The sequence below is a fragment of the Ranitomeya variabilis genome, chromosome 2, assembly GCF_051348905.1.
Source record: "Ranitomeya variabilis isolate aRanVar5 chromosome 2, aRanVar5.hap1, whole genome shotgun sequence".
NCBI lineage: Eukaryota > Metazoa > Chordata > Amphibia > Anura > Dendrobatidae > Ranitomeya > Ranitomeya variabilis.
This window is the reverse complement of record NC_135233.1, coordinates 127,196,143-127,223,905: the sequence shown is the minus strand read 5'-3', so window position 1 is coordinate 127,223,905 and position 27,763 is coordinate 127,196,143. Positions and strand designations below refer to the sequence as shown.

At 42.9% G+C, this 27,763-nt stretch overlaps 1 protein-coding gene across 2 annotated transcripts in view; it reads right to left on the bottom strand.

The window, feature by feature from the left end:
• Nucleotides 1–19,499: 19,499 nt before the first annotated feature.
• LGALS8 (galectin 8) overlaps nucleotides 19,500–27,763 on the bottom strand; it is a 40,954-nt gene continuing 32,690 nt past the window's right edge. For both annotated transcript variants that reach the window (XM_077282989.1, XM_077282988.1), the window contains 2 exons: nucleotides 26,926–27,091; nucleotides 19,500–22,095 (listed from right to left, as the gene is read on the bottom strand). In XM_077282989.1, coding sequence (XP_077139104.1) covers nucleotides 21,946–22,095; nucleotides 26,926–27,091 — 316 coding nt within the window. In that variant the 3' untranslated portion in view covers nucleotides 19,500–21,945. The remainder of the gene's footprint in view (nucleotides 22,096–26,925; nucleotides 27,092–27,763) is intronic.

Genomic DNA, 27,763 nt, shown 5'->3' with positions numbered 1-27,763 from the left:
GATTTGTATCATTAGATAATGCAGGTTCTCCAAGGTCCTTCCACAGTCGTGGAATACTATCTGCAGGATGTATAGTACTGAAGTGCAAAGTCCTATTTCTGGCAATTATGTGACTTGTATACTGTACTTTTCACCAGTTTTCCCCTCTGCAGACTCAGTCTCTGTTGTCTTTGATCCAGTGAGTAGACACTAGCTGTTATTATGTCTTCCATACAGTGATATAGATTCCTACTCTTCTCTGTATCACTTGATATAATAGCAACAGCATGGAAGTGGTTATACACGAGTACTGAGCTGTGTAGCTGTGACTGCACAACTGGAGTGAGCTAAAAGTTTATTGCAGCCTCAGCTCCATCTGCCTAGTCTCTCTGTGTGTGAAGTGCTCCTTACTACATCCTCCTAATAATGATAAACACATGATTTGTTCACCTAACTGGTATTTAAGGAGCAAAAATTGAAGTGACTAATAACTGAATATTAAAACATAAGGTTTATTGATTTACAGATAAAAAAACATTTAAAATATAAGTACTGGAAAAATCGAGGCAGAATTAAAGTCCACAATAAATAAATGGCAGTAAATTATGCAGTGACTTCCAAAAATGTTTTTTACAATTAATTTAAAGCAAATAATACCTAGAGTGCTAATGCTTATATAAAAATGAACCAAAAATTGATTTAACCCCTTTCTGATGTCGGAGGGGATAGTAGGTCCGACGTCAGAAGCCCAGCTTTGAGGTGGGCTCCAGCTGTGAGCCCACCTCAAACAGCTGACATGTGCCCGCAATAGGCGCGGGAGGAATCGAGATCCGACCACGCTTATTAACTAGTTAAATGCCGCTGTCAAACTCTGACAGCGGCATTTAACAAGCGCTTCTGGCCATAAGGCCGGAAATATGCGCACTGCTGACCCCCGTCACATGATCAGGGGTCAGCAGTGCGTGGGCATGACAACCAGAGGTCTCATTGAGATCTCTATGGTTATTGATGCCAAATTGCTATGAGCGCCAGCCTGTGGTTGGCGCTCATATCAATGCTGTAATTCTACTACATAGGGGCGATCTGAGCATCGCCTCTATGTAGCAGAGGCGTTCGAGTTGTGGCAGCCTCTAGCCCCCCATAGAAGCTATTGAAGCATGCCAGAAGTATAAAAAAAAAAAAAAGGGTTTAAAAATATGAAAAAAAACCCAAAAACATAAAAGTTTAAATCGCCCCCCTTTCGCCCCATTCAAAATAAAACAATAAAAATGAAATCAAACATACACATATTTGGTATTGCCATGTTCAGAATCGCCCGATCTATCAATAAAAAAAGGATTAACCTGATCACTGAACGGCATAGTGAGAAAACATGGAAACGCCAGAATTACATTTTTTTGATCTCCGCAACATTGCATTAAAATGCAATAACGGGCGATCAAAAGAACTTATCTGCACCGAAATGGTATCAATAAAAACTTTAGCTCGGCACGCAAAAAATAAGCCCTCACCCAACCTAAGATCACGAAAAGTGGAGACGCTTCTGGTATCAGAAAATGGAGCCATTTGTTTTTTTAACAAACTTTCGATCTTTTTTTCATTACTAAATTACTAATAAAAAAGAACTTACACATGCTTGGTGTCTATGAAATCGTATTGACCTGGAGAATCATAATAGCATATCAGTTTTAGCATTTGGTGAACATGGTAAAAAAAAATTAAAAAAAAAATGTGGGATTGCACTTTTTTGCAATTTCACCGCACTTGGATTTTTTTTTCCCCGTTTTCCAGTACACGATATGTTAGAACCAATGGTGTTTTAACCAACTCGTCCTGCAAAAAAACGCTCTCATATGGCCATTTTGACAAAAAAAATAAAAAACTTATGGCTCTTGGAAGAAGGGGAGCAAAAAACGAAAATAGAAAACCAAAAATTCCTCTGGTCGTTCCACTGATGGTGGAAACTTCACACTAGACCTCAAGCAGCTTGGATTGTGGCTTCTCCACTCTTCCTCCAGACTCTGGGACCTTGATTTCCAAATGAAATGCAAAATTTACATTCCTCTGAAAACAACACCATGGACCACTGAACAACAGTCGTTATTTTTCTCCTTGGCCCAGGTAAGAGGCTTCTGGAGTTGTCTATTGGTCATGAGTGGCTTGACACAAGGAATGCGACACTTGCAGCCCATAGCCTTGATACGTCTGTGTGTGGTGACTCTTGAAGTCAGCAGTCTTCTACATGATTGTGGAGCCTACTGAAACAGACTAAGGGACCTTTTTGAATGCTTAGGAAGCCTTTGCAGATATTTTTTGTTAATTATTCGAATTGACTGAGATAATGACTTTTGGGTTTTCATTGATTGTAAGTAGTGTCAGCGATTGACAGCGGCATTTAACAGGTTAACAGCCCCAGGTGGATCGCAATTCCACCCGCGGCTGTTAGGGGTACATGTCAGCTGTTCAAAACAGCTGACCTGTCGGGAAAGATGTGAGCTCAGCGCCAGAGCCTACATCAAAAGAAGAGACACGACATGCACAGTACATATATGGCACATGTCGTGAAGGGGTTCATAAAAATATCTGATAATTTTTATATTGATAGTATATTATGTTGATAAACCTGGGGAATTGTACTGCACAATTTGGGCTCATTTATTGGTTGTTTAGGGTTAACATTAGTTCAGAGGTGCATAAGTTACTTACTTGATATAATTGGGCAAGGTTCATGCCCTTCCGGGGTCAAAATTTAAAGTCAGGTAAATATACCAATTTCGACAATTTTTTGCTTCTCCACAAAGTTATTTGCAGGGGTTGAAATAGGGGTAAATTCAATGTCGTGTCCCTTGTCTCAATTAGTCGACCACAAAAGACCTTCAAACTACCACGGCTACAGCTATATGAGATGAATAATAGGTGAAATCGAAATTTTCCCCTGTATATCAGTCAGTAAGGGTCTTATAAGAACTAAGTGCAGCTGCTTCCTATACCACTGTCGGATTATTAGACTAACTTCCAATTCATCACGCAGAATATTGTCTTTGTGGATAGAATCATAGAATGTTAGAGTTGGAGGGGACCTCCAGGGTCATCGTGTCCAACCCCCTGCTCAATGCAGGATTCACTAATCCATCTCAGACAGGTGTGTGTGTCCAGCCTCTGTTTGAAGACTTCCATTGAAGGAGAACTCACCACCTCTCGTGGTAGCCTGGTCCACTCATTGATCACCCTCGCTCTCAATATGTTTTTTCTAATATCTAATCTGTATGTTCTCCCTTTCGATTTCATTCCATTGCATCTCGAGTTTTCAGGTGCTAATGAAAATAAGGATGATCCCTCTACACTGTGACATCCCTTCAGATAGTTTTAGACAGCTACTAAGTCTCCTCTTCTTTTTTGCAAGATAAACATTCCCAGATCCTTTAACCGTTCCTTGTAGGTCATACTTTGCAATCCGCTTGCCATCTTGGTAGCTTTTTATACTGGATCCAGTTTTTCAATGTCTTTTTTTTTTTAAATGTGATGCCCAGAACTGGACACTGTATTCCATATGAGGAAAAAAACACACAGAAAGGGTGGAAACAAGCCTCACCGTGTGATGTGTAGATGGTTGCTCCTAAATAATATAGCATGCATTATGGGGTGCTCTTCCCCGTTCACCTCTTGAGATTAGGCAGCTCACAGCCTGGCATCCGACTGGACCACAAACTCCTTGGAGAAATTGGGTGCTACCAGCATCGGCTGTTAGCACAGAGAAAGCTTCAGTTCCTGGAAGGCCGTCTCAGCTTCTGGAGATCACTTAGCCATAGCTGACTTTGTCCCTTTAAGGAGGTCTGTCAGAGAGGCAGCTACCATGGCAAAGTTTGGGATTAACCGGCGGTAATAGCCCACAATGCCCAGGAATGCCCTCACCTGCTTCTTTGAGAGGGGTTGTGGCCAGTCATGGATCGCCTCAACTTTGTTTATCTGGGGCTTTATTTCGCCCCTGCCTACAAGTATCTCGCTCCTCCATTCCCATGGTACACTTCTTCGGGTTTATGAAAACACCGGCTTCCATTTACCATCAAAGATCGCCTGGACCTTGCTCAGATGGCCTCCCCAATCCTAGCTGAAGATCACAATATCGTCCAGGTAGGTCACTACGTGCTTTTTGTAGGGAGCTAGGATGCAGTCCATGGCTCTCTGGAATGTTGCTGGTGCTCCTTGTAACCCAAATGGCATCCTTGTGTATTGGAAGCATCCATCTGGTGTTGAAAATGCAGTCTTCTCTTTGGCGCTTTGGGACAAGGGAATTTGCCAATACCATTTTGTGAGGTCAAGGGTAGTAATGTATCGAGCTGGCCCTACCCTCCATGTTGTCAGATTTCCCTCCTACAGCCGCATTCACCAAGAACATGCGGTATCGGCAGTCACACTGCCTCTTGGGATTCGTGCCCATGCTTCTAGCACCAATTGTAGGGATCTGTACTCACTCGGCTGCGGTAGGCACTGGAAGTGGTATTGCTGAAATGTCCAAGCAAGTTTATTGGAAGTGTATAAATTCCTCTGGATAGCAAAACAAACATACAGCCTTTTCCAGAACAAAGTGAAAATAAACGGAAAATAAACAGTCCATATAGCACTACTGGTCCGCCCGCTCAGGTCATTGTCTTTTAAGAACACACACTGGAGGTCTCCACACCTCCCACCATAGACACTGAATGAGACATCTGGCCTCCATTTTATTAGCCAAACCACTCCCCTGGGGTTTGGATATGTGAGCGGTCATTCCCACCCATCTATTATGACTGCTAAAACATGGCCCTGGAATGGCCAAATATCTATCTCAGCACTATACGTGCTGGAGCATACTTCCCAGCTCACATCACCGCAGCTAATAACCGCGATGACACATATCTCCCCTTAAGGACTTGTCCGGCGGCAATCTTACATACCCTCTCCCTCTGCCCATAGCCGGTGGGCTTGGCACCTTCTGCCAACAGTGGACTCTCGACAGAGTGTCAGCATTGCCATGCAGTTTCCCTGGCCTATGCTCCACATGAAAGTTAAAATCCTGAAGTCCTAGGAACCACCTGGTCACTCGGGCATTGTTCCCTTTTTTCTCCCTAATCCACTTCAGTGGTGTATGGTCTGACACCAATCTAAACTTTCTGCCCAAGAGGCAGTATCTAAAGGTACCGTCACATTTAGCGACGCTGCAGCGATGTAGACAACAATGCCGATCGCTGCAGCGTCGCTGTGTGGTCACTGGAGAGCTGTCACACAGACAGCTCTCCAGCGACCAACGATGCCGAAGTCCCCGGGTAACCAGGGTAAACATCGGATTACTAAGCGCAGGGCCGCGCTTAGTAACCCGATGTTTACCCTGGTTACCAGTGTAAATGTAAAAAAAAAAAAACACTACATACTCACCTTCTGATGTCTGTCGCGTCCCCGGCGTTCTGCTTCCCTGCACTGTAAGCGCCGGCCCTAAAGCAGAGCGGTGTCACCGCTGTGCCCTGCTTTACGGCCGGCCGGCGCTGACACAGTGCAGGGAAGCAGAACGCCGGGGGACGCGGCAGACATCAGAAGGTGAGTATGTAGTGTTTGTTTTTTTTTACATTTACACTGGTAACCAGGGTAAATATCGGGTTACTAAGCGCGGCCCTGCGCTTAGTAACTTGATGTTTACCCTGGTTTCCAGTGAAGACATCGCTGGATCGGTGTCACACACACCGACTCAGCGATGTCAGCGGGTGAGCCAGCGACGAAATAAGGTGCTGGCCTTCTAGCTCCGACCAACGATGTCACAGCAGGATCCTGATCGCTGCTGCGTGTCAAACACAACGAGATCGCTATCCAGGACGCTGCAACGTCACGGATCGCTAGCGATATCGTTAAGTTGTTCAGTGTGAAGGTACCTTTAGAGTGTCTAATGCCCACTTGATGGCTAAACATTCCTTCTCCACTATGGAGTAATTTTTTTTCGCAGTATGACAACTTTTGGCTGAGATACAGGTGCATCTCACAAAATTAGAATATCATCAAACATTTAATTTATTTCAGTTCTTCAATACAAAAAGTGAAACTCATATTATATAGAGTCATTACAAACAGAGTGATCTATTTCAAGAGTTTATTTCTGTTAATTTTGATGATTATACTTACAGCCAGTAAAAACCCAAAAGTCATTATCTCACTAAATTAGAATAATTTATAACACCAGCTTGAAAAAATATGGACTGTTTATTTTCTGTTTGTTTTCACTTTGTGACGGAAAAGGCTGTTTGTTTGTTTTGCTATCCAGAGGAGTTTATGCAGTTTCAAAAAACTTGCTTGGACATTTCAGCAATACCGATTCCTGTGCCTACCTCAACCGCAACCAGGTACAGATCCCTACAATATATAATTTTGCACTCTCCTTAAGTGTAAAGAATGACAGTGTATTCTCAAGTGTGAAATTACAACAGTAAAAACCATGCTACAAGTGTTTCTGCATTTTTACCATGGCATGTTTATACGGTTATTGATGGTACAGTGGGTTAATAGTGTTTACCTGAAGATAAATGCAAAAAAATTGGAGGGCACCATCAACAATAAGTCCAATGTGAGGGATCAATCCTAGAGCATGTGAAAAAGTAGCACAATTAAGTAGGAAGAACGAACATGCTGTATCGGAGATCACCAAGAAAATATATAATAAATGCTTTATTCAAATGTACAAGAAACCAATTTTTAAAAACAATTAAAACCAAAAGATACCCACAAGAAGTGGGTTCTGCCCCATGGACCCACAAGATGATATAACAGTCATACGTAAAATATTCAAATAAACACCGGTCAAAAACAGATGTATTTTTCAATTGTTTTGGCACCTGGGGAGTGTCAAATATTAAGCATGAAGTTATAAGGCTGTTTATAGAGATAAACCCTCATCCTATTGATATATTTTCAAGTAAGATTACCAGGCAAGGCTCAAACAAGGTGCATCAATTTCTAAAAGATTCCCAAATATAGGGGCTGCATTCCCAATCACAATATCATGGGCATGGAATTGGTGCCTAATAGCAAATAATCTATATATATGAGGCATCGTGATTACTCGCTAATCCCGCCCCCTGCACAGTAGCTCCGCCTCCCACCACATCATCACACACAATCCCGCCCCCACCACATCACCACACAATCCCGCACCCCACCCCATCACCACACACAATCCCGCTCCCCAACCCATCACCACACACAATCCCGCCCCCCACCCCCACACACAATGCCGCCCTCCACCCCCACACACAATCCCGCCCTCCCACCCCATCACCGCCCATAATCCCGCCCCCCACCGCCCATAATCCCGCCCCACCCCATCACCGCCCATAATCCCGCCCCCCCACCACATTACCACACATAATCCCCCCCCCACCACATTACCACACACAATCCCGTCCCCACACATTAAATTGTACCTGGTAGAAGTCAAGGAAAGATCTTTGAAAATGATGAAAATGACTATACATTTAATTGTATTTACAGAGAAATTTTTACTTAATTTATTTGTTATTGTACATCATGTTTCGTTATGAAATTTGTTTAGATGATGGAATGAATAAAAACGCACATCTTACTGAATCCAGTTTGTTTTTGATTTTACACTGTGAATAAAATGTATTTTTAGTATTATTCCGATTTTTAATGATTATTATTGTTATTAACTTCATTTTAAGTTAATGTACCACCTGCGTAAGCGCTATGGAATGTTGTCATTATTTACTTTAGTTTAATCACCAGCAGCGTTAATTAGATAGCAATGAGCGTGCCGAGCGTTAGCTGGCTGGAAACGGCTAGTTTATCATATAACCAAATGTATCACTATATAGCAGTTTATAAATAGCAAATAACCAATAAATAAAGAGGACACACAAATATTATTGCTAAGCCTGCCTTCACAGTGAAAGTTAATGCAGGCAAAACCTATTGAGCATGACCAAATCAAATGCCAGTGAAAATAACAGGGGTCCGTAGGGCAGCAGAGCCCAACACGTGTCGCCACACATGGTAGCTTCATCAGGGGCTTGAAAATATATAAATAGGATGAGGGTTTATCTCTATAAACAGCCTTAAAACTTCATGCTTAATATTTGACACTCCCCACCAGGTGCCAAAACTGAAAATAGAAAATACGTACGCTACTTACCTGGTAGCAGTGTTTTTTCAGGAGCCATGACAGCACAACGAGAGAGGGGATCCGCCCTTCAGGGACAGGAAACCTACAGACATAAAAGGGCGGTACCTCTCCCTCGCATCAGTTAGTTCCAGAGCATGAGAGGACCACCTTGGTTAGTAACACAGAAACAGCATAAACTTTGATACAATTTATTAAGTAAGTGAACATATCTTTTTAAAAGAGGAAAATAACGAAAGTGTTGAACCATCCGAGAAAGAATAGGGTAGGGAATATAAGGGTGCTGTCATGGCTCCTGAAAAAACACTGCTACCAGGTAAGTAGCGTACGTATTTATTCAGTCAGTCGCCATGACAGCACAACGAGAGACTTTCAGAGAAGTAAGAAAAAATATTAGGGAGGGATAATAGCCTCAAGCACCCTTCTCCCAAACGTGAGGTCAGAGGAGCTACCCAGGTCTAGTCTATAGTGTCTCAGAAAGGTAGAAGGAGAAGACCATGTGGCCGCCTTACATATGTCTTTAATCGACACCTCGGACCTCTCCGCCCAAGGTATAAAAGCTCGAGTGGAGTGAGCTTTTATACCCTCTGGGATCTCCACGCCACCTGCTGAATAAGCGAGAGAAATCGCCTCCCTGATCCATCTGGCTAAAGTGTTTTTGGATACTCTAAGACCCTTTCTAACCCCTTGATAAGATATAAAAAGGGAATTATCTTTCTTCCAGGGATCTGTAACTGAAATGTACTTAAGGAGGCATCTTCTCACATCTAGGGAATGAAAATTACGTTCTTTATCATTAGTGGGATTGGAACAGAATGATGGCAAAACCACCTCCTGTAACCTATGAAATTTTGTAGCCACTTTAGGAAGATAGAGGGGATCAGGTTTCATAATAACTCTATCCTCTCTAAACTGCATGTATGGCGGTTGTCTAGATAAGGCCTGCAGATCACTAACCCTTCTTGCAGACGTGAGAGCAACTAAACTGTTTTAATCGACAGGATTTTTACTGAAATAGTATCAATAGGCTCAAATGGAGTTTGTGTTAAAGCTGAAAGAACCAGATTTAGATCCCATGGAACTATGTTTTGCTTAATAACAGGCCTGGACCTAGTAACCACCTTGAAGAATCTAGAAATCCAGAAATTGTTGGCTAGGTTAGAATTGTACAGCGCTCCTAGAACAGACACTTGGACTCTAAGAGTGCTAGTGGCTAAGCCTAATTCTGAACCTTTTTGTAGAAATTCTAGAATTTGATTAATACAAGGTTCTTGGTCAATTTGTGCCCCTGAAACTGACAAGAACTTTTTCCAAACTCTGACATAGATGTTAGTAGTAGAGGCTTTCCTACTTTTAAGAAGTGTATTAACCAAATGCCTAGAGAACCCCTTCCCCCTTAGCAGCGACCTCTCAAATTCCACGCTGCTAGGTGTAAGTTGGCTACTCGTGGATTGAGTATTGGGCCCTGAGAGAGGAGATTTGGTAATTCTGGGAGAATCCATGGCTGAGTGACTGACATCTTCCTTGGCCAAGGAAACCATGACCTCCTGGGCCAGAACGGGGCTATCAAGATTACGCGGGCCCTGTCTTCTCGAATCTTCCTCAGAACTATCGGTATTAAGTTTAGAGGGGGAAAAGCATATGCGAGACTGAAGCGCCATGGTATTAAGAGAGCGTCCACTGCATACGGGTTGTCTCTTGGATTTAGGGAGCAGAATTGGTGTAGCTTTTTGTTTTCTTGGCTGGCAAAAAGGTCTATTTCTGGATATCCCCATAAGTGAATGATCTGATTGAAGATGGTTGGGTTTAAAGACCAATCCCCCTGTCTGAGCTTGTTGCGGCTTAGATAGTCGGCCATGGTGTTGAGCTTTCCTTTTATATGAAGTGCCGTGAGGGATAGTAGGTGATTCTCGGCCACCTGAAAAATACGATCCGCGACCTCCATTAATGAACTGGACCGCGTACCCCCTTGGTGATTAATGTAGGCCACGGTTACCTGGTTGTCCGAGAACAGCCTGACGTGACGACCCTGTAGGGGTATAAGAAAACTGTTTAAAGCGCGTTCTACCGCTAAAAGTTCTTTTAGGTTGGAAGACGAGTCTTGTTCTGATTGGGACCATAGCCCCTGGGCCCAATTACTATCCAAGTGCGCCCCCCAACCCTTGGGGCTAGCATCAGTAGTTATTACTCTAGTAACATGGTTAGTCCAAGGAACTCCTCTACATAAGTTTGAAACACGAGTCCACCAACTTAGTGAATGAATGGATTCGACGGACAACGAGAATTTGCTGTCAAGCTGGACCCCCAGTCGGCGCAAGTTATGTAGGATATCCCACTGTAGTGTTCTGGTGTGGTATTGGGCCCAAAGAACCGCCGGGATGCAGGATGTAAGAGAACCTAAGAGTGACATGGCACTTCTAACAGAAATTAAAGGAGCATTAATCACCCTCGTGACCAGCCGATATATGCTAACCACCTTCGAATCTGGGAGACGACATTCCTGCCGACCAGAATCTATAACTAGACCCAGAAATTCCTGCGTTTTTAAGGGCTGTAACCGGGATTTTTTATGGTTAATAATCCATCCTAATTCGTGCAATTCTGCAATCACCCTTTCTAGTTGGACTTTACAATGAGATTCTGAATGACCCACAATCAATAAGTCATCCAGATAAGGAACAATTAATATGTTCTGCTCATGTAGGTGCGCCATAACCTCTATCATGATCTTGGTAAATACACGGGGTGCGACTGCGACACCAAAGGGAAGTGCCCGATATTCAAAGTGCTCTACTGTGCCAGCAAGTGAAACCGCCACCCTAAGGAATCTTTGATGATCTACATGTATTGGGACATGTTAGTAGGCGTCTTTAAGGTCCAAGACAACCATGAAGCAGTTTTCAAAAAGAAGTTTTATTGCCGTCTCCACAGATTCCATTTTGAAGGACGGAACTAACAAAAATTTGTTGAGGCCTTTCAAGTTGATAATGGTGCGAAAGGATCCGTCAGGTTTTTTGATCAGGAACAAAGGGGAATAGAACCCCTTTCCTCTTTCTTCCATGGGCACCTTGACTAGAACCTTTTTCTGCAGAAGTTCTTGAACCTCTGATTCCAAAGCCAATTGTTCTGCTGGGGAAGAACGGATAGGTGTTAACTTGAATTTATCTCGAGGGACCTGATGGAATTCGAATCTTAGACCTGCTTCCATGATGCTCAGAATCCAAGGACTATTCGTGATTTGTATCCAGATAGGGTAGAAGGCTAAAAGCCTACCCCCCACCTGGTCCGCCACTCATTGGGGCTTTTTATAGTCTCGGGAGGAATTAAACATGTATCCTCTACCTCTTCTCCTGGTGTTGTCAAATCTGGTAGACACTCTATTTGATTCTCTGTTGGACCTCCTGCGGTTAGACCACCCTCTATTATACATATAAAGAAACCAGCAATATAAATTAAATGTGAATATACAAAACTCAAAATTAGTCGTATAAAAAAGGAGGAATCAAGAGTTTTTTTGTATAAAAATATATATATCCTTTATTACATATAATATTAACAATTGTTTATCATTATCATAATATTAAAGACAGTGTGTCAGTATGAAAAAAGATTGATCCAATATAGGTGATAGCGCAAGCGCAACCACCAGCAGAGACTTGACAATTTATAGGGGTTCAGAATAAATACTAACTACCAAATAGGTGTCCACTCACAAACATAAGACAATGCAATTATGTGTGAGTATAGGTGTGTCACAAATCTGCATGCAACAGTCTTTTACCACGCAAGCCAGGTAGCAGCGCTGATGATTAAGCGGCACACCTAACATATATAAAAGAACCACATATAAAAAATAAAGCAGTAAACTAGTTAATTACCCATATTGTAAGGACGTCAGCTCTGCGGGTGATCGCTCTCCCCGACGCGCGTTTCGCGAGACCTAATCTCGCTTCCTCAAGGGGGCGTGGTCTTATGGGGGTGAGCGTCATCATTAAATATCACCCTGATCCGGTCACATGGAAAAAGACCGGCCAATAACATGACGCTTCTGATCGTAAGTATTAGAGCCGTTCTCGGACTCACCGCTGCCAATCAGCGCTCCCCATGCACCCGCCGGTGAGCAGCGGCTAGCGCTAAGACGCATACCCCCGGCAGGCAACAGGAGAAACCTGAGAGACAGCATAGAGGCAGACAACGGAAAAGTCATGCAAAAATAGAGGACAATCCTCTCATATTAACATTATCTCCATAAATATATATAAATTATATTAAAAACAAACAAGTCGGAGAGTATAAACAGCGGCAAATTGATTAAAGTGCATAGTGAATATATAACAACCACTTATAAAAAACTGTTAAACATCAAAATATTAAATAAGATATGACAAGGTGCAATAAAGTGCAGAGTGATATTAACAGTAAGTAAAATACAACAATTATTTTACCAAAAGTTATATCATGTGAATTTTTGCAAAAATATATTATACAGTAAAATGTGGGATAACAAAATTCGGTATATAGTGAACCACCAAATAAACTGTATAAACATACATATACAATTAAAAAGAACAATAAATGTGAATTTAATAGATGAACATGATCTTCTTCATAACCGATAATTAATGGATGTGATGAATGACAGCCATAAATACTCAACGAACCTAGTAAATCTAAAAAATGGAAAAAAATAGAAAAAAGGAAACAATGAATAAAAACACATAAAAACAAGAACACCACCATAAAAATCAACACATAAGGAGGATGGTATATTTAGAGAGGGTATCGCAAAAAAGAGGCAGGTCAATTTCTATGATTATAAAAATGATGAATAACCATTAGTTTCGTTTAATCCATCAGGTACCATTGTACCTAAGGTGAAAATCCATCTGCACTCTTTTTGCGCTAGCAGGCCTTTGATATTCCCACCTCTAATACCGCACTGCACATGCTCTATACCTCGAACTGCAAGATGACTAGGATTGCAGTTATGGAATTGACGAAAATGTCGGGGTAGTGTTTTCAAAAGGGTGATGTCCTTTTCTGTTTTTGCAGCTGAAATATCACGGACATGTTCCCGAACACGAGTACCCAAACGTCTAGAGGTTAAACCCACGTAAATTTTGGGGCATGTGCAGGTCGCATAGTAAATGACTTGTGTGGTATTACAGGTTATATGTTGTTTGATATTAAATCGCTTCCCGTCTACCGAATGAAAATCTGAAGAGCGGGTAATGTTTTTACATGCTATACAGTTACCGCATGAAAAACAACCCTTGACAGGTCCACTTGAGCCAAAATATGCACCCTCATGTGCGACATTGGGAATATAATGACTACTCATTAATAAATCTCCCAGGTTTTTACTACGCCGAGAAGTCATAAGAGGTGAGCTTGTGAGGCTTTTAGCCAAAACTGCATCAGTTTTTAAAACATGCCAATATTTTTGGATGCAGTTTCGACATAGTCATCAAAAAGGCCGACAAGGGGGGAAATGTTGTGCTCTGGCCTCGCTTGATGTACGAGCGAGAGGCTAGTAGGCATTTGAAGGATACCAATACTTATACCAGATTAGATGGTAATCCTGTCCATAAATTTCAGAATCAATTGGAAGAAATTCTCCAAAGGGCACTGGAACAGGGAATTATCCCTAAAAAAATGTTTGATGGGCTTCTTACTAAATTTCCTAAAATCCCCACACTGTACTTTATCCCTAAGGTGCATAAAGACCCATTAAACCCGCCTAATCGTCCAATTGTCTCTGGCATAGGGGGGCTTTGCGACCCAATTTGTAAATTTATTGATTATTATTTGAAACCTTTAGTTGAGTCGCTTCCCTCCTATGCCAGAGACACCTCTGATGTTCTCACTAGAATCAATGGTATACAACTGGAGGAGGACATGTTTTTAGTCACTGCGGACATAGAAACACTTTATACGTGTATCCGCCATGATGACGGTATGGAGGCGGTCCGCTTCTTTCTGGGGACTAGCAACTGGGATGGCCATACATGTGAACTCATCCTTGAATTATTGGATTTCATTTTAACAAAAAAAATTTTTGTGTTCAAGGATATTTTTTATTTGCAGAAACGCGGCACTGCCATGGGCGCGGCCTGTGCGCCATCTTTCGCCGGCCTCTTCCTGGGTTACTGGGAAAGGGGAGTGTTCGGCGGTGATGGCGTCCGGGACGCGGACCATGTGCAGTGCTGGTTACGTTACATTGATGATTTATTTATTATTTGGCAGGGTACGGAAATTTGTTTACAGAAATTCATGCAGCAATTGAATTGGAATGATCTGAATATTAAGCTGACATATTCTTTTAGTAGGAAGTCAGTTGAATTTTTGGATATTAATATTCAGACAGATAGAGATCTGTTTTTGCAGACAAACGTACATAGAAAACCTACTTCTACAAATTCATTGCTGCATGCCAATTCTAGTCATCCTTACAGTACCATTAAAGCCATCCCAGTTGGTCAATTCCTCAGAATGAGGCGGATCTGTTCTTCTGAACCTAATTTTCAACTCCAGGCCAGTGACCTCCGTGAAAGATTCTTGGAGAGAGGATACTCTAAGAAATGTATTAAAGCTGGGTACAATAGGGCAAAATTTTGTTCTAGGGAGGATTTATTGCACCCTAGGGCCAAAAGTACAGAAAAGGAAAATAAAATTTGTTATATTTCAACCTATAACGAACATTGGCATGAAATGAGAAACTGCATCCAAAAATATTGGCATGTTTTAAAAACTGATGCAGTTTTGGCTAAAAGCCTCACAAGCTCACCTCTTATGACTTCTCGGCGTAGTAAAAACCTGGGAGATTTATTAATGAGTAGTCATTATATTCCCAATGTCGCACATGAGGGTGCATATTTTGGCTCAAGTGGACCTGTCAAGGGTTGTTTTTCATGCGGTAACTGTATAGCATGTAAAAACATTACCCGCTCTTCAGATTTTCATTCGGTAGACGGGAAGCGATTTAATATCAAACAACATATAACCTGTAATACCACACAGGTCATTTACTATGCGACCTGCACATGCCCCAAAATTTACGTGGGTTTAACCTCTAGACGTTTGGGTACTCGTGTTCGGGAACATGTCCGTGATATTTCAGCTGCAAAAACAGAAAAGGACATCACCCTTTTGAAAACACTACCCCGACATTTTCGTCAATTCCATAACTGCAATCCTAGTCATCTTGCAGTTCGAGGTATAGAGCATGTGCAGTACGGTATTAGAGGTGGGAATATCAAAGGCCTGCTAGCGCAAAAAGAGTGCAGATGGATTTTCACCTTAGGTACAATGGTACCTGATGGATTAAACGAAACTAATGGTTATTCATCATTTTTATAATCATAGAAATTGACCTGCCTCTTTTTTGCGATACCCTCTCTAAATATACCATCCTCCTTATGTGTTGATTTTTATGGTGGTGTTCTTGTTTTTATGTGTTTTTATTCATTGTTTCCTTTTTTCTATTTTTTTCCATTTTTTAGATTTACTAGGTTCGTTGAGTATTTATGGCTGTCATTCATCACATCCATTAATTATCGGTTATGAAGAAGATCATGTTCATCTATTAAATTCACATTTATTGTTCTTTTTAATTGTATATGTATGTTTATACAGTTTATTTGGTGGTTCACTATATACCGAATTTTGTTATCCCACATTTTACTGTATAATATATTTTTGCAAAAATTCACATGATATAACTTTTGGTAAAATAATTGTTGTATTTTACTTACTGTTAATATCACTCTGCACTTTATTGCACCTTGTCATATCTTATTTAATATTTTGATGTTTAACAGTTTTTTATAAGTGGTTGTTATATATTCACTATGCACTTTAATCAATTTGCCGCTGTTTATACTCTCCGACTTGTTTGTTTTTAATATAATTTATATATATTTATGGAGATAATGTTAATATGAGAGGATTGTCCTCTATTTTTGCATGACTTTTCCGTTGTCTGCCTCTATGCTGTCTCTCGGGTTTCTCCTGTTGCCTGCCGGGGGTATGCGTCTTAGCGCTAGCCGCTGCTCACGGGCAGGTGCATGGGGAGCGCTGATTGGCAGCGGTGAGTCCGAGAACGGCTCTAATACTTACGATCAGAAGCGTCATGTTATTGGCCGGTCTTTTTCCATGTGACCGGATCAGGGTGATATTTAATGATGACGCTCACCCCCATAAGACCACGCCCCCTTGAGGAAGCGAGATTAGGTCTCGCGAAACGCGCGTCGGGGAGAGCGATCACCCGCAGAGCTGACGTCCTTACAATATGGGTAATTAACTAGTTTACTGCTTTATTTTTTATATGTGGTTCTTTTATATATGTTAGGTGTGCCGCTTAATCATCAGCGCTGCTACCTGGCTTGCGTGGTAAAAGACTGTTGCATGCAGATTTGTGACACACCTATACTCACACATAATTGCATTGTCTTATGTGTGTGAGTGGACACCCATTTGGTAGTTAGTATTTATTCTGAACCCCTATAAATTGTCAAGTCTCTGCTGGTGGTTGCGCTTGCGCTATCACCTATATTGGATCAATCTTTTTTCATACTGACACACTGTCTTTAATATTATGATAATGATAAACAATTGTTAATATTATACGTAATAAAGGATATATATATATTTTTATACAAAAAAACTCTTGATTCCTCCTTTTTTATACACCCTCTATTATAGTCCCGTCTAAAGAAGGGTCTTTTTAGGAAAGGAAAACGTTTCTTGTTATCTCCGGCCTTATCCAGTAGATCGTCCAGTACTGGACCAAATAAGTGAGACCCTTCGCAGGGAATGCTACACAGCTTTGACCTGGCCTGTAAATCTCCTGGCCAGCATTTAATCCACAGCGCTCTACGAGCTGCGTTAGACAAGGCAGAAGACCTGGCGGCCAGTTTAACAGAATCCGCCGACGCATCCGAAAGGAAAGCAGCAGCGTCCTGTATAATAGACATAGAAGCCAAGATTTCGTTTCTGGGAACTTTGTCCCTGAGCTGATCCTCCAAGTCTCCGAGCCACACCATCAACGACCGAGCCGTGCAAGTGGCTGCGACTGCTGGCCTTAGGGAACCTGCTGACGTTTCCCAAGCCCCCTTAAGGAAAACATCAGCTTTCCTATCCAGGGGATCCTTCAGACTTCCCAAATCTTCAAACGGAAGAGATGTTTTCTTGCATGCCTTGGCTACTGCCGCATCCAACTTCGGGACTTTGTCCCACGAGGATGACGCTTCTTCCTCGAAAGGATACCTCCTTTTGAATGCCGGTGGAAGTGACCCTTTCCTTTCGGGTTTCTTCCACTCCCTTGTAATTAACGATTTGACCTTATCTACCACAGGAAAGGACCTCCGAGACTTCCGATCCAGACCTCTGAACATAATATCCTGAATGGAACACTCTGAGGCTCCTCAATCCCCATCGTGTTGTTGACTGCTTTGACTAAGTTGTTGATTTTGTCGAGCGACAAACAGGCTCGACTAGACTCTATGTCCTCTGATGAGGCTGACGAAAGGAGGGAGTCCGAACTTAGATTATCAGAGTCCGAATCTACTACAGAGACTGGGGACGTCACTTCTTTTTTCTTTTTGGCCTCCACCTTATGCGACCTCAAGGAACCTTTCACTTATTGCCTAATCATCTGTCTTAGCGTAGAAGTGAGGTTAGGGGCTTCCTCCTCAATAAGGTGTTGAATGCAGGATTTACACAATGTTTTTTTTATGGCCATCTGGGAGTGGTTCAGCACACTCGGCACACTGCCTATGCTTGGTCTTAGTAAAGCATTTCCTCCCCTAGTAAGGAGAGAGGGAATACAAGGAGGAACAACAATCAGTAAGCAAACTTTCACGTAGCTCACTTACCCAGCCCCGTAGTGAATGGTACCGTAGATGGGGGGTCCTTTCTAGCCGGGGTTTCTTTACGGCCTGAGGACTTATCTGGTTTCGATTTTTGAGCCTTCTTAGCTCCACCAGTGCGACTGCTGCCACTGGATCTATGCTGAGAGAACACCACAGGCTCCTCCGAATCCTCCTGCCGCCGCTGCTGCCGCTGCAAGGTTCCGTCTGGCGACTCCATTATGGCCAGGAACACCAAGTGACCCATACGCAGCCCTTAAATAATTCCCCCAACAGGTACCACCCCCGGATGGGGGTCAGCAGGGAGTGGATGTGGTGAGACCGGTACCTCCAATAGGGTCCGCTCTACCCCCGGGCTCCGCCCCCGCTGCCGACCGCTGCAACCGCCGCCCCTCCCGGGATCCAGCCGGCAGAAACACCGGAGCGTCGCCATCGGCCAGGAAGGACACCACTGCGCATGCTTCGACGCGTCATCAAGCCGCGCCGCCCAGCCGCGTCACTTCCGGTCGCGGCTGCAGCTAACACAGCGAGATGCGGCCGAAGACGCCAGCAGCCCCCAGACCGACGCACACACCCCCCGGAAGAAGCGGACGGATCGCCGAGGCCCAGCAGACACGGCTACCCAGGAGGAGCCCCCATACTTACCCGGTACGCGACTCGTACACCACCAAAGAAGTCAGCCCCCCGCTGTAGGCTCCTTCCTCCTGCTGACACCGACACTGACAGTTCCCCTGCCGTGTGGTGCTACCGGCCTCCTGACTAAGCCGAGGTGGGGGACCCCCGCCACCTGAATCGGCCTGTCAGGAGTGGCATATCTTCCTAGTCTTCAACCTTCTTCTTAAGGCCCGCCTGAAGAGGTTCCGCTGTCAGGGACAGGAAACCAACTGATGCGAGGGAGAGGTACCGCCCTTTTATGTCTGTAGGTTTCCTGTCCCTGAAGGGCGGATCCCCTCTCTCGTTGTGCTGTCATGGCGACTGAATAAAATTCATCTGTTTTTGACCGGTGTTTATTTGAATATTTTACATATGACTGTCATATCGTCTTGTGGGTCCATGGGGCAGAACCCACTTCTTGTGGGTATCTTTTGGTTTTAAATGTTTTTAAAAATTGTTTTCTTGTACATTTGAATAAAGCATTTATTATATATTTTCTTGGTGATCTCCGATACAGCATGTTCTTTCTTCCTACTTAATTATTAATAGTGTTTACCTGCAATAACTGTGCAAATAAAAGTGACAATTGCTGGCAATGCAGACACAATATTTTGATTATACAACATGCTACCAGTATCATTCGGCCAATTTCTGTGCTACAATAAATGATAATGGAGCGACAAATTTTATACAATATATAAAATATGGATTTGTTCGCTATGGCTTAGACCTAGAATAAACAGGATGTGTAGCCAATAAGCAGAAAAGTGCATTTCCTAATTCTAGATTCTGAGATAATGGTGATTATACAGTTATGATTTAACAAATACCAAAATGTGTTAAGAATATGTACATTTTTATCACCCACACAAAAAATGGAAATATGGCAAATAAAAGTACAAATTTTGATCAGATTTTTGTGTAATTGGAATTATTCCAGCAAACATAAGAGATAACATGTAATTAAGCATTGGTAAGTACAAAATTATAAAAAGGTTCATACATTAAAAGCAAGGAAATACATAAAAAGATAAACTTGTTATACAAAGAATCAAAGAAATATTAGAGCAATTATGTACAATTACAGTGAAACCGCTTCTATGAACTCTTCACTCATGAATGGATTCATGTCAATTTATACAGCACAAGTACAAGAATAGTTGTCATCTGTTAACAGTGTAGTAACTATGTAGATTCTCATCACAAAGATCACTTTTAGCCCCAATTGCATGAAATTAAGCAAGAAAAAAAGCTGACCACCAAAGGTGGACAACCCTTTTAAAGGGAAGCGGCCAGGTCCCAAGTCACCACCAATGCATTATATAGGGTGATTACTGTATGCTATTAAAGAGTAACTAACCTGTTATTGTTTTATAATTTTGTCCATCCTGGTAAGCTATTACATTTTATTAGGGAACATGTCTTCACTCCTATAAATAAAAACGTATGTAGGTGACTTCCAAACTCCTGTTTTTCCCCAGTCTATTTTCCTGCCTTTAGCTGCATTGATATCAGAACATACTGGTTGGGAGTACAGCTGATGGCAGTGAAAGGGTCATCTCAGCTCCTGTGTCTCATTATCAGAGTAGGACACAAGTGCTGCCTCATCACTGCCATTAGCTGTACTCCAAATGAGTATATTCTGATATCAATGCAGCTAAAGGCAGGAAAATAGACTGGGGAAAAGCAGTGGATTGGAAGCAACTTAAGTGCAATTTTTTACAGGAATGAACACAATTTCCCTAATAAAGTGATTTTTTTTAATGAAAGTTTAGTTACTCTTTAAGGTGCTTTATGGTGCACACAATTATTGCCATCTTTTGAAAATTAGCTTAGCAGATGCAAATAAGACAGGACTAATTCAGTGGACATCTTTTGCCATGCAATGGCCCTACCTCGGATCTTTTAATCACACATACCTTGCTGTAATTGATATCATCTATACAACCCCAGTCATGGAAAAATCACCAACATGTTGCGCCTATATGCAAGATTTCCAGTAGTCCTATCATGCCAGGAACTGCATGGAGAATGTCAAAACCCGAGGCAGGACTAGTCTGGGGGAAGCTACGGCCCGCTGGACTAGTCCTGTCTCATTTTCATACAGTAATCATCATTTATAATGAAATAGCGGTGATTGTGATATGGTTAGGGGGACCTGATAGGTTACTTATACCCATCAGATGTGCAGTAATTATCTGGTAAAGCCATGACGGTCAGTTTGACTCATATGACTGAAAATTTTGCAGCATGTGTAATCAGTGCTACTTCCTTTATGTGGCATTACTGAGCACTATTTTATACAGGTTTTACATTTTATATTATAGGAACGGAAAACAGCAACGATAAAATACTGTGCCCAAGCTGAATCCACTCACTGAGGTTAGTACAAACAGATGACTCTTTTGGTTAATCCCCTGAGAAAAGCTTATTTTGGAAGTTTACACTATATATATATATATATATACACGCAGTGCAAGGAAAATGTAGTATCAAATGGACCTAATGATAATGAAATGGTTCCTATAGTTTTTTGCAGCCAAGATCTGCAGCAACTCCACATGTCAGAACACAGCATAAACGTCCTATAATCTGATGGAGCTCTGTTCTTTCATCTGATGAAATGCAATCTTTAATTTAAAGCACTTTATATATAATAGTCAGCATCTCTCAATACTAGAGCTTTTTAAAGAATGGCAGTATAAAGTAATGCATTTCTCCTTGTGGAGAGCGCCGAGTCGGCATAAAGAGATTTAAGGCCATGCAATGCTCCTTTGGGAATATGCAAATATTCATTTTAGAGAGGAAGGACTAGCGTCACATATTCGGGCTGGGAATCCTAAAAGTCAATATCGACCCTTTAACGAAGCTTGCCATATGACTTAGTATGAAAAGTCAAACCAGACACTTCATTTACAGACATATGTTTCGGGGCATTTGCCCCTCATCAGTGCAAAGCCGGAGGTCCAATTTGGTTAGCTGAGAGGCCTCTGATAGGTCTAAGAGGGAACATTTTTCCTTGGGGAAAGTGCCACGTCAGCGAAAGAAGACTTGCAGGTCATGTTCCCTTGTGAATTTAAATGTGCTAATAGCCTCTATAGAGGACAAGAACTAGAAAGGAAGCGAATACAGTCAGTTTAGGGCTAAGGTATGTCCATTGAAAATTATCAGTAGTTATTTCAACAATTTTAATATAATGCCTCTACATAATTCACAGGATCAAACCAAAATCTCTATGTTCTGACAATAGTATTATTCATTGGTCGCCAGGTATCAGGTCTCTGTCTACCAGACCCTGACATCATGAAGCTCAATGTCTCCATTAATGCAAATCTTGTTAATCTTGGCCAAGTCTTTAAATCGGTGCTTATACGCCAGAATATGCTGTCCATTAATAGCAACCTTATATTGGTGAGCTTCACAGTAGATCAGGAGCTACAGAGAGAAAAAAAATATTAGTGTGATTAAAACATATATGATGTATACGTGTTTGACAGTACCAATGTGTTTGTAGGCATCTACAATGCACATAATGCCTTTTATAGACTACTACACAGAAATTCAGACACACCAGAAAATTCAGAGGCTGTTACGGGGCCTGCAGGGAAAAGTGGCCTAGCTCAATTGCTGCTCATTAAAGTTTCCCTGCACTCACCACCAGGGGGAGCCAAGTGCATAGGATTTTTTCCTATTTTTACAGCCACAAATCTATAAGTAGTTAACTCCCTGCAGTCCTGTTCTCAGCCGAGAGGGGAATACATCTGTATTATGCCTAGGCAATGTTTTGTAAACTGAATAGTCTACAAGCCAGGAGGATAGTTGTAGACCATGTTGCAGTTTTGATAAAACGTATCAGGACAGGATATTTAATTCCAAAGCCCCCATCCCTCTCTAACCTTTGAGGAGGAGGTCTCTAGTGGTTTTCAATCTTTGGATGTGAAGCAGAATATTGTCCTGTTCGCTGGTAACAGACTTGTGTCATGGATCTGAATCACAAAGCTTAGGGCAACACTCCAGAATTTTGTTTTTAATTGCACCGCTGGAGTTGTGCTTTAAATATAATTCCCATGCTCCCGGTCTCATACTCACCTGCCGCCGCCTTCATACTTTTCCAGCGTCGCTCCCATCGGTCTCCGGAGCAAAGTGGCCTGCGACAGCTCCAGTGTTTCATGGAGTGGTGCGGAGGTCACTTTGTAATACCAGTCTATGGCTACGTTCACATTTGCGGTCAGCGCCGCAGCGTCTGGCGCCGCAGCGTCGCCGCATGCGTCATGCGCCCCTATATTTAACATGGGGACGCATGGACATGCGTTGTGCTGCGTTTTGCGCCACATGGCCGCAAGCGTTGGACGCAAGAAACGCATCAAGTTGCATTTTTTTTTGCGTCCAACTTTCGGCCAAAAAGGACGCATGCGGCGCAAAACGCAGCGTTTTAGCGTGCGTTTTGCCGCGTTTTTGTTTGCGTTGTGCACTGCGGCGCCGACGCTGCGGCGCACAACGCAAATGTGAACGTAGCCATATGAGAGCCTCGCACTGGCCTCTTTCCGGCTCGCATAGACTTGCATTGAGAGGTTGTGGTGTAACTTCTGACTTCCGGCCACAAGATGGCGCCGTGGGACTGGAGCGGCGTCCGTAAAAGGTGAAGCCACCGACATGTGAGTATAAGAACAGGGAAGGGCACTTACATCTAAAGTGCCACTCCAGCACTGTAAAAAAAGCTAGAGTGGTGCTTTAATATCACCAAGTTCTATTTCTGTAAAATCTAACTTCTGGAGTTATTATCTTCCTGGTTACTATGAATTTACATAACATGGGTTTTGACAGTGATAACTGGCTTTTTGTCTCACCTGTAAGACCATCGATTGGGGAACACAAGCCCGTAAGTTATAGCTGACTGTCACTAGCAGACACAGGGATAGTGTAATCCTATTTCCGGCGCCCCAGCATGGTTCCCCTTCCACCTCCATGCAGGGACGTTGGCATACTCACCTTTCTGGCCCCGCGGTGTGGTCCCCGACTGCTGGCATGTCTTCTGCTTGTGCATGCTGCCCTTCCTGGTGATGCGCCTAGTGCCCCTTCTTAAAGGGGCAGTGCGCACATAGTAAAATGCCCACAGCCAATAGCTGTGAGGCTTTCAGTATCAGAGTACACTTGCAAGTTTTCTCCCAACCAATAGCTGGGAGGCATCTTGTATAAAAGACTCACTCACCCAACAATATTCATTAGTGTGTAGTTTCTCCTACTAGTGAGTTCTGAGGTCACCTGGTCCCAGATAGCCAGTGTCTTGAACCCGAACCCCTGGTCCGTGTGCGGCCAGTGCCTGAAACCTCATCCTCGGTCGGTGTGTATCCGTCTACTAAAACTAGTCTCTGAATCAGCCCAGTCTGAATGCAGCTCGAATCCGTGTCACTAACCATTCTGTGGAGGAGCCAGAAATTATTAGTCTGAACAGAGACCCAATCCTTAAACAGTGTCAGCGAACCTGCCCCTAAGGTCAGCCTAGGAGTGGTATCTGGCGGCTACCTGCAGCCTGTCTCCATCATCAGGAGCTCCAGTGAACAGCAGGTAGCCACTTAGCTATGCCCCCTTCCCCAGCTCGGTGACACAGTAGGTCCACAAATGAAATCTCTCACCAGATTTTTGCTATCCCATTTGAGAAGCATGATGCAGGGGCAGAGACCCTGATTCCAGCGATGTATCACTTCCTGGGCTACTTGCTGCTTTTTTTTTTCTAAAATCACTGTTTAACGTGCTGCAGATCGACCAGTTTTCCCAATGCTGAGCTCTGTTTATCCCTGTCCACGCCACTAATGGGCAGCTTTCTATGTACACTTTGTATAGGCAGAACGCTGACAATGAGAGATGGGGACGTGGATGAACTACATAGCAGCAGGATTACTAGTCCTCTGGTGATAATCTCCTGCTGATAAAACTGTGATCGTATCAAAACTATAGCAAGTAGCCTAGTAAGTGACATCACTGGAATCATAGTCTCTGCCCCTACATCATACCGCTCTCAGATTGGTTGGCAAAAACATGGTGACAGATTCCCTATCAGGGACTGGTAGAGACCCGAAATGTGTAAGATTGAAAGAGTTTAACTTTCACCTTTTATCATCATGAAAGATTTAAAGTTATTATTTGATTTTCATTTTTTTGTGGCTGCAGGATCTTTTTTTGCAGTAATATGGATTACTGATGTTAAAGCAGAACTACGGTAACTCCTGACCAACCAGAGAGGATACAATTAATAGCTAACAGGGTTCATCTGCATGATGTACATGTGGATGAGACAAGACAAACATGAAATCGCCAACAGCAGATCCTACCAGGTCAGACACAATCGCAAGATCTACAGAGGCGGTATGTGCTAGAACTGCAGAAAACAGAGAAAGCAGCTGGCACCAGATCTTCTGATGGTTGCAGCCTACTCAGACACCAATGCCACAGACTGATAAGCGAAGCTGGTGTTATGCCAAAGCACATTCACACGGGGAATGTACAAACCAGGAAGACAAATACCTGAACCTGACTGGTCTTGGGACTGTCCCTGCCTGACCGCGGAGGTTGGCACCCTAAGGTAACGCAATGGTGCTCCCACTCGACAATGGCTTACCCTGACTGTCCTTAGCAGCTCCTAGGATTGCTAAAGTAGCAGTTCCCTAAGGAGAATAATAATCGCACACAAAACGTCTGTAACCAACACAAACTACAGCACAGTGCATGAGTCCAACAAAGTCTATCACCAGCAGGAAACACCAGTGGGGGAAGGTATTTAAAGCTGCACCCGAAAGGTGATAGGACAGACAAACCGAGTAAATGAAGAACACCTGTTACCAAAAACCGACAGAAACAAAGAGAACAGAACTAAAACATCCGCAGAAAATTTGTATCTGCTTTGGCTCAGTGGAAAGAGATGCCGACCCCAGAACACAGAATGAAGAGTTAGAATCCTGACACATGACAGATGGCCACCAGAACAGATTTGTGGGTCCTCTGCCACCCAACCACGCCCGTGAACCCGGGGGCTAAATTAGTGTAGACAGCTGATATGAAGCATCTACATATGGACTATGCCACACAACTGTTGAATATCCACTCCCATCTTGCGACCTAGACTGGCTTCAAAGCCAGGGCTGCTTGATTTTTACTCAAAAATGGAAAATGATATTTACTTACATAGAAAATTCCACTTGAAGAGGTTTCTAACAGGGTCACCCCATCAATATTTTGGGGAAAGGTAGGGCGGGTATTGCAGGGGACAAAATTTAGGAGAGTTAGTTGACCATAAAGCTAAGGGGCAATAGCATAATCAGCCGAGTTGTGCCATCTTCTCCTCTGGAGGCAGGGCCATATAACCGTGAGGTTCCAATTCACTATTCTACCTCCTTCTGTGGGTTAAAAGGGTTATGATACATAGAAAGGTAGAGTCGGAAGGGACCTCCAGGGTCATCATGTCCAACCCCGTGCTCAATGCAGGATTCACTAAACCATCTCAGACAGATGTCTGTCCGGCCTCTGTTTGAAGACTTCCATTAAATGAGAACTCACCACCTCTCATGGCAGCCTGTTCCACTCATTGATCACCCTCACTGTCACTTCAGCACTATATTCCCAACCTAAAAGGGAGGACCACGAAAAAAGGAAAAAATATGTACCTGCTAGAGGGGTAAAGCTGGTGGAAGGAGCAGACACTTAAAAATGTTTTCACAAGTTCCTATCTTCAGGAGCACACCGCTATCCTGCCTCCCGGCTTTCTGCGTGCTGGGGGTGGAGCACTCTAGAAAATTGACACTTTGAGCTGGCAGCATGGCTGACCACTGGTTAGGGCTATGCGCTCTCGGATGCTGCAAGCAGAGGCAGCTCTGCCTCTGCACCATGGGAGAAGCACATGAACACAGAGGCTGGCTTGCAAGCGCGCGCGCCATGCCTAGAAGGCTGGCCACCTGTGACGTGGTCGATAATCATAGCAGCGAGCAGTAGACTACTTAATCAAAAAGCTCTTTGCTCTTGGCAATGGAATGGATTTTTTTTTAATAAGAGTTAAATTGCAGTCTCTGGTTTTTACAAGGACTTTAAAATTGTACCCATTTATTAAAATTACACAACCCCTATATTTAGTGTCTTACTCTTAGTGGCAGCTAGCTATAACCCAAGATAGTGTGTCCCCCCAATGGCATGGATGAGAAGTAACTTTGCATAATATAGGAGGTACATTATTACCCTTAAAACACCTCATTCCATATTGTAAAAACCTCAACCAACCTCAAAATACATTTCTGGAAAGAAGGGGAAGTCACTTAGTAACCGTTCTTCTGGTCCCCAACAATCACACAAGTATGTGTTCCTCACAAACACCTTCTCTTTCATGCGTGGATTCAAGTGCAAGGCAATGTCCTGGGAGCTGCTGGGCTTAAGATCAATAGAAAATCTGTTGCCAAAAGAAAAAAGAAACATGAAAAAAGGTAACCAAACAGGTAACATTTCAATACATCCAAAATAAAATGCAAAAAAATACTAGAAAATCACATAGGTTATCAATGAGGAGAACATTAGGAAACAATTACAGTGCTAAAACTTAGTGGCATTGCAGAACAAGGCCATCCTATAAGAATCTGTTGCAGGGCTCCACATTCCAGGAAACAACTAACCCGATTTTAAAGGCAAAGTTCAGTTCACACATGTGTATAAACTGATTTGCCCCATGACTGATACCACTGATGACCAAGAATCCCCACTGACCAGAAGGGAAGGAAATAACACTTGTACATTAACCACAATGGTGGGACCCTGACACTTTTGTTTTGCTGCACTGTCCCATGATCCATCGTTGTTTTTCTTTTTCAAGTGTGCAGAAAAACACAGTTGACCACAATTTTGTGCACTTTTGAAAAGATGGACACAGCAAAACAAACGCCAAACGGAGTCCAGAGTAAGGGTACCGTCACACAGTACCATTTTAATCGCTACGACGGCACGATCCGTGACGTCGCAGCGTCGTATGATTATCGCTCCAGCGTCGTAGACTGCGATCACACTTTGCAATCACGGCGCTGGAGCGATGCCGAAGTCCCCGGGTAACCAGGGTAAACATCGGGTTACT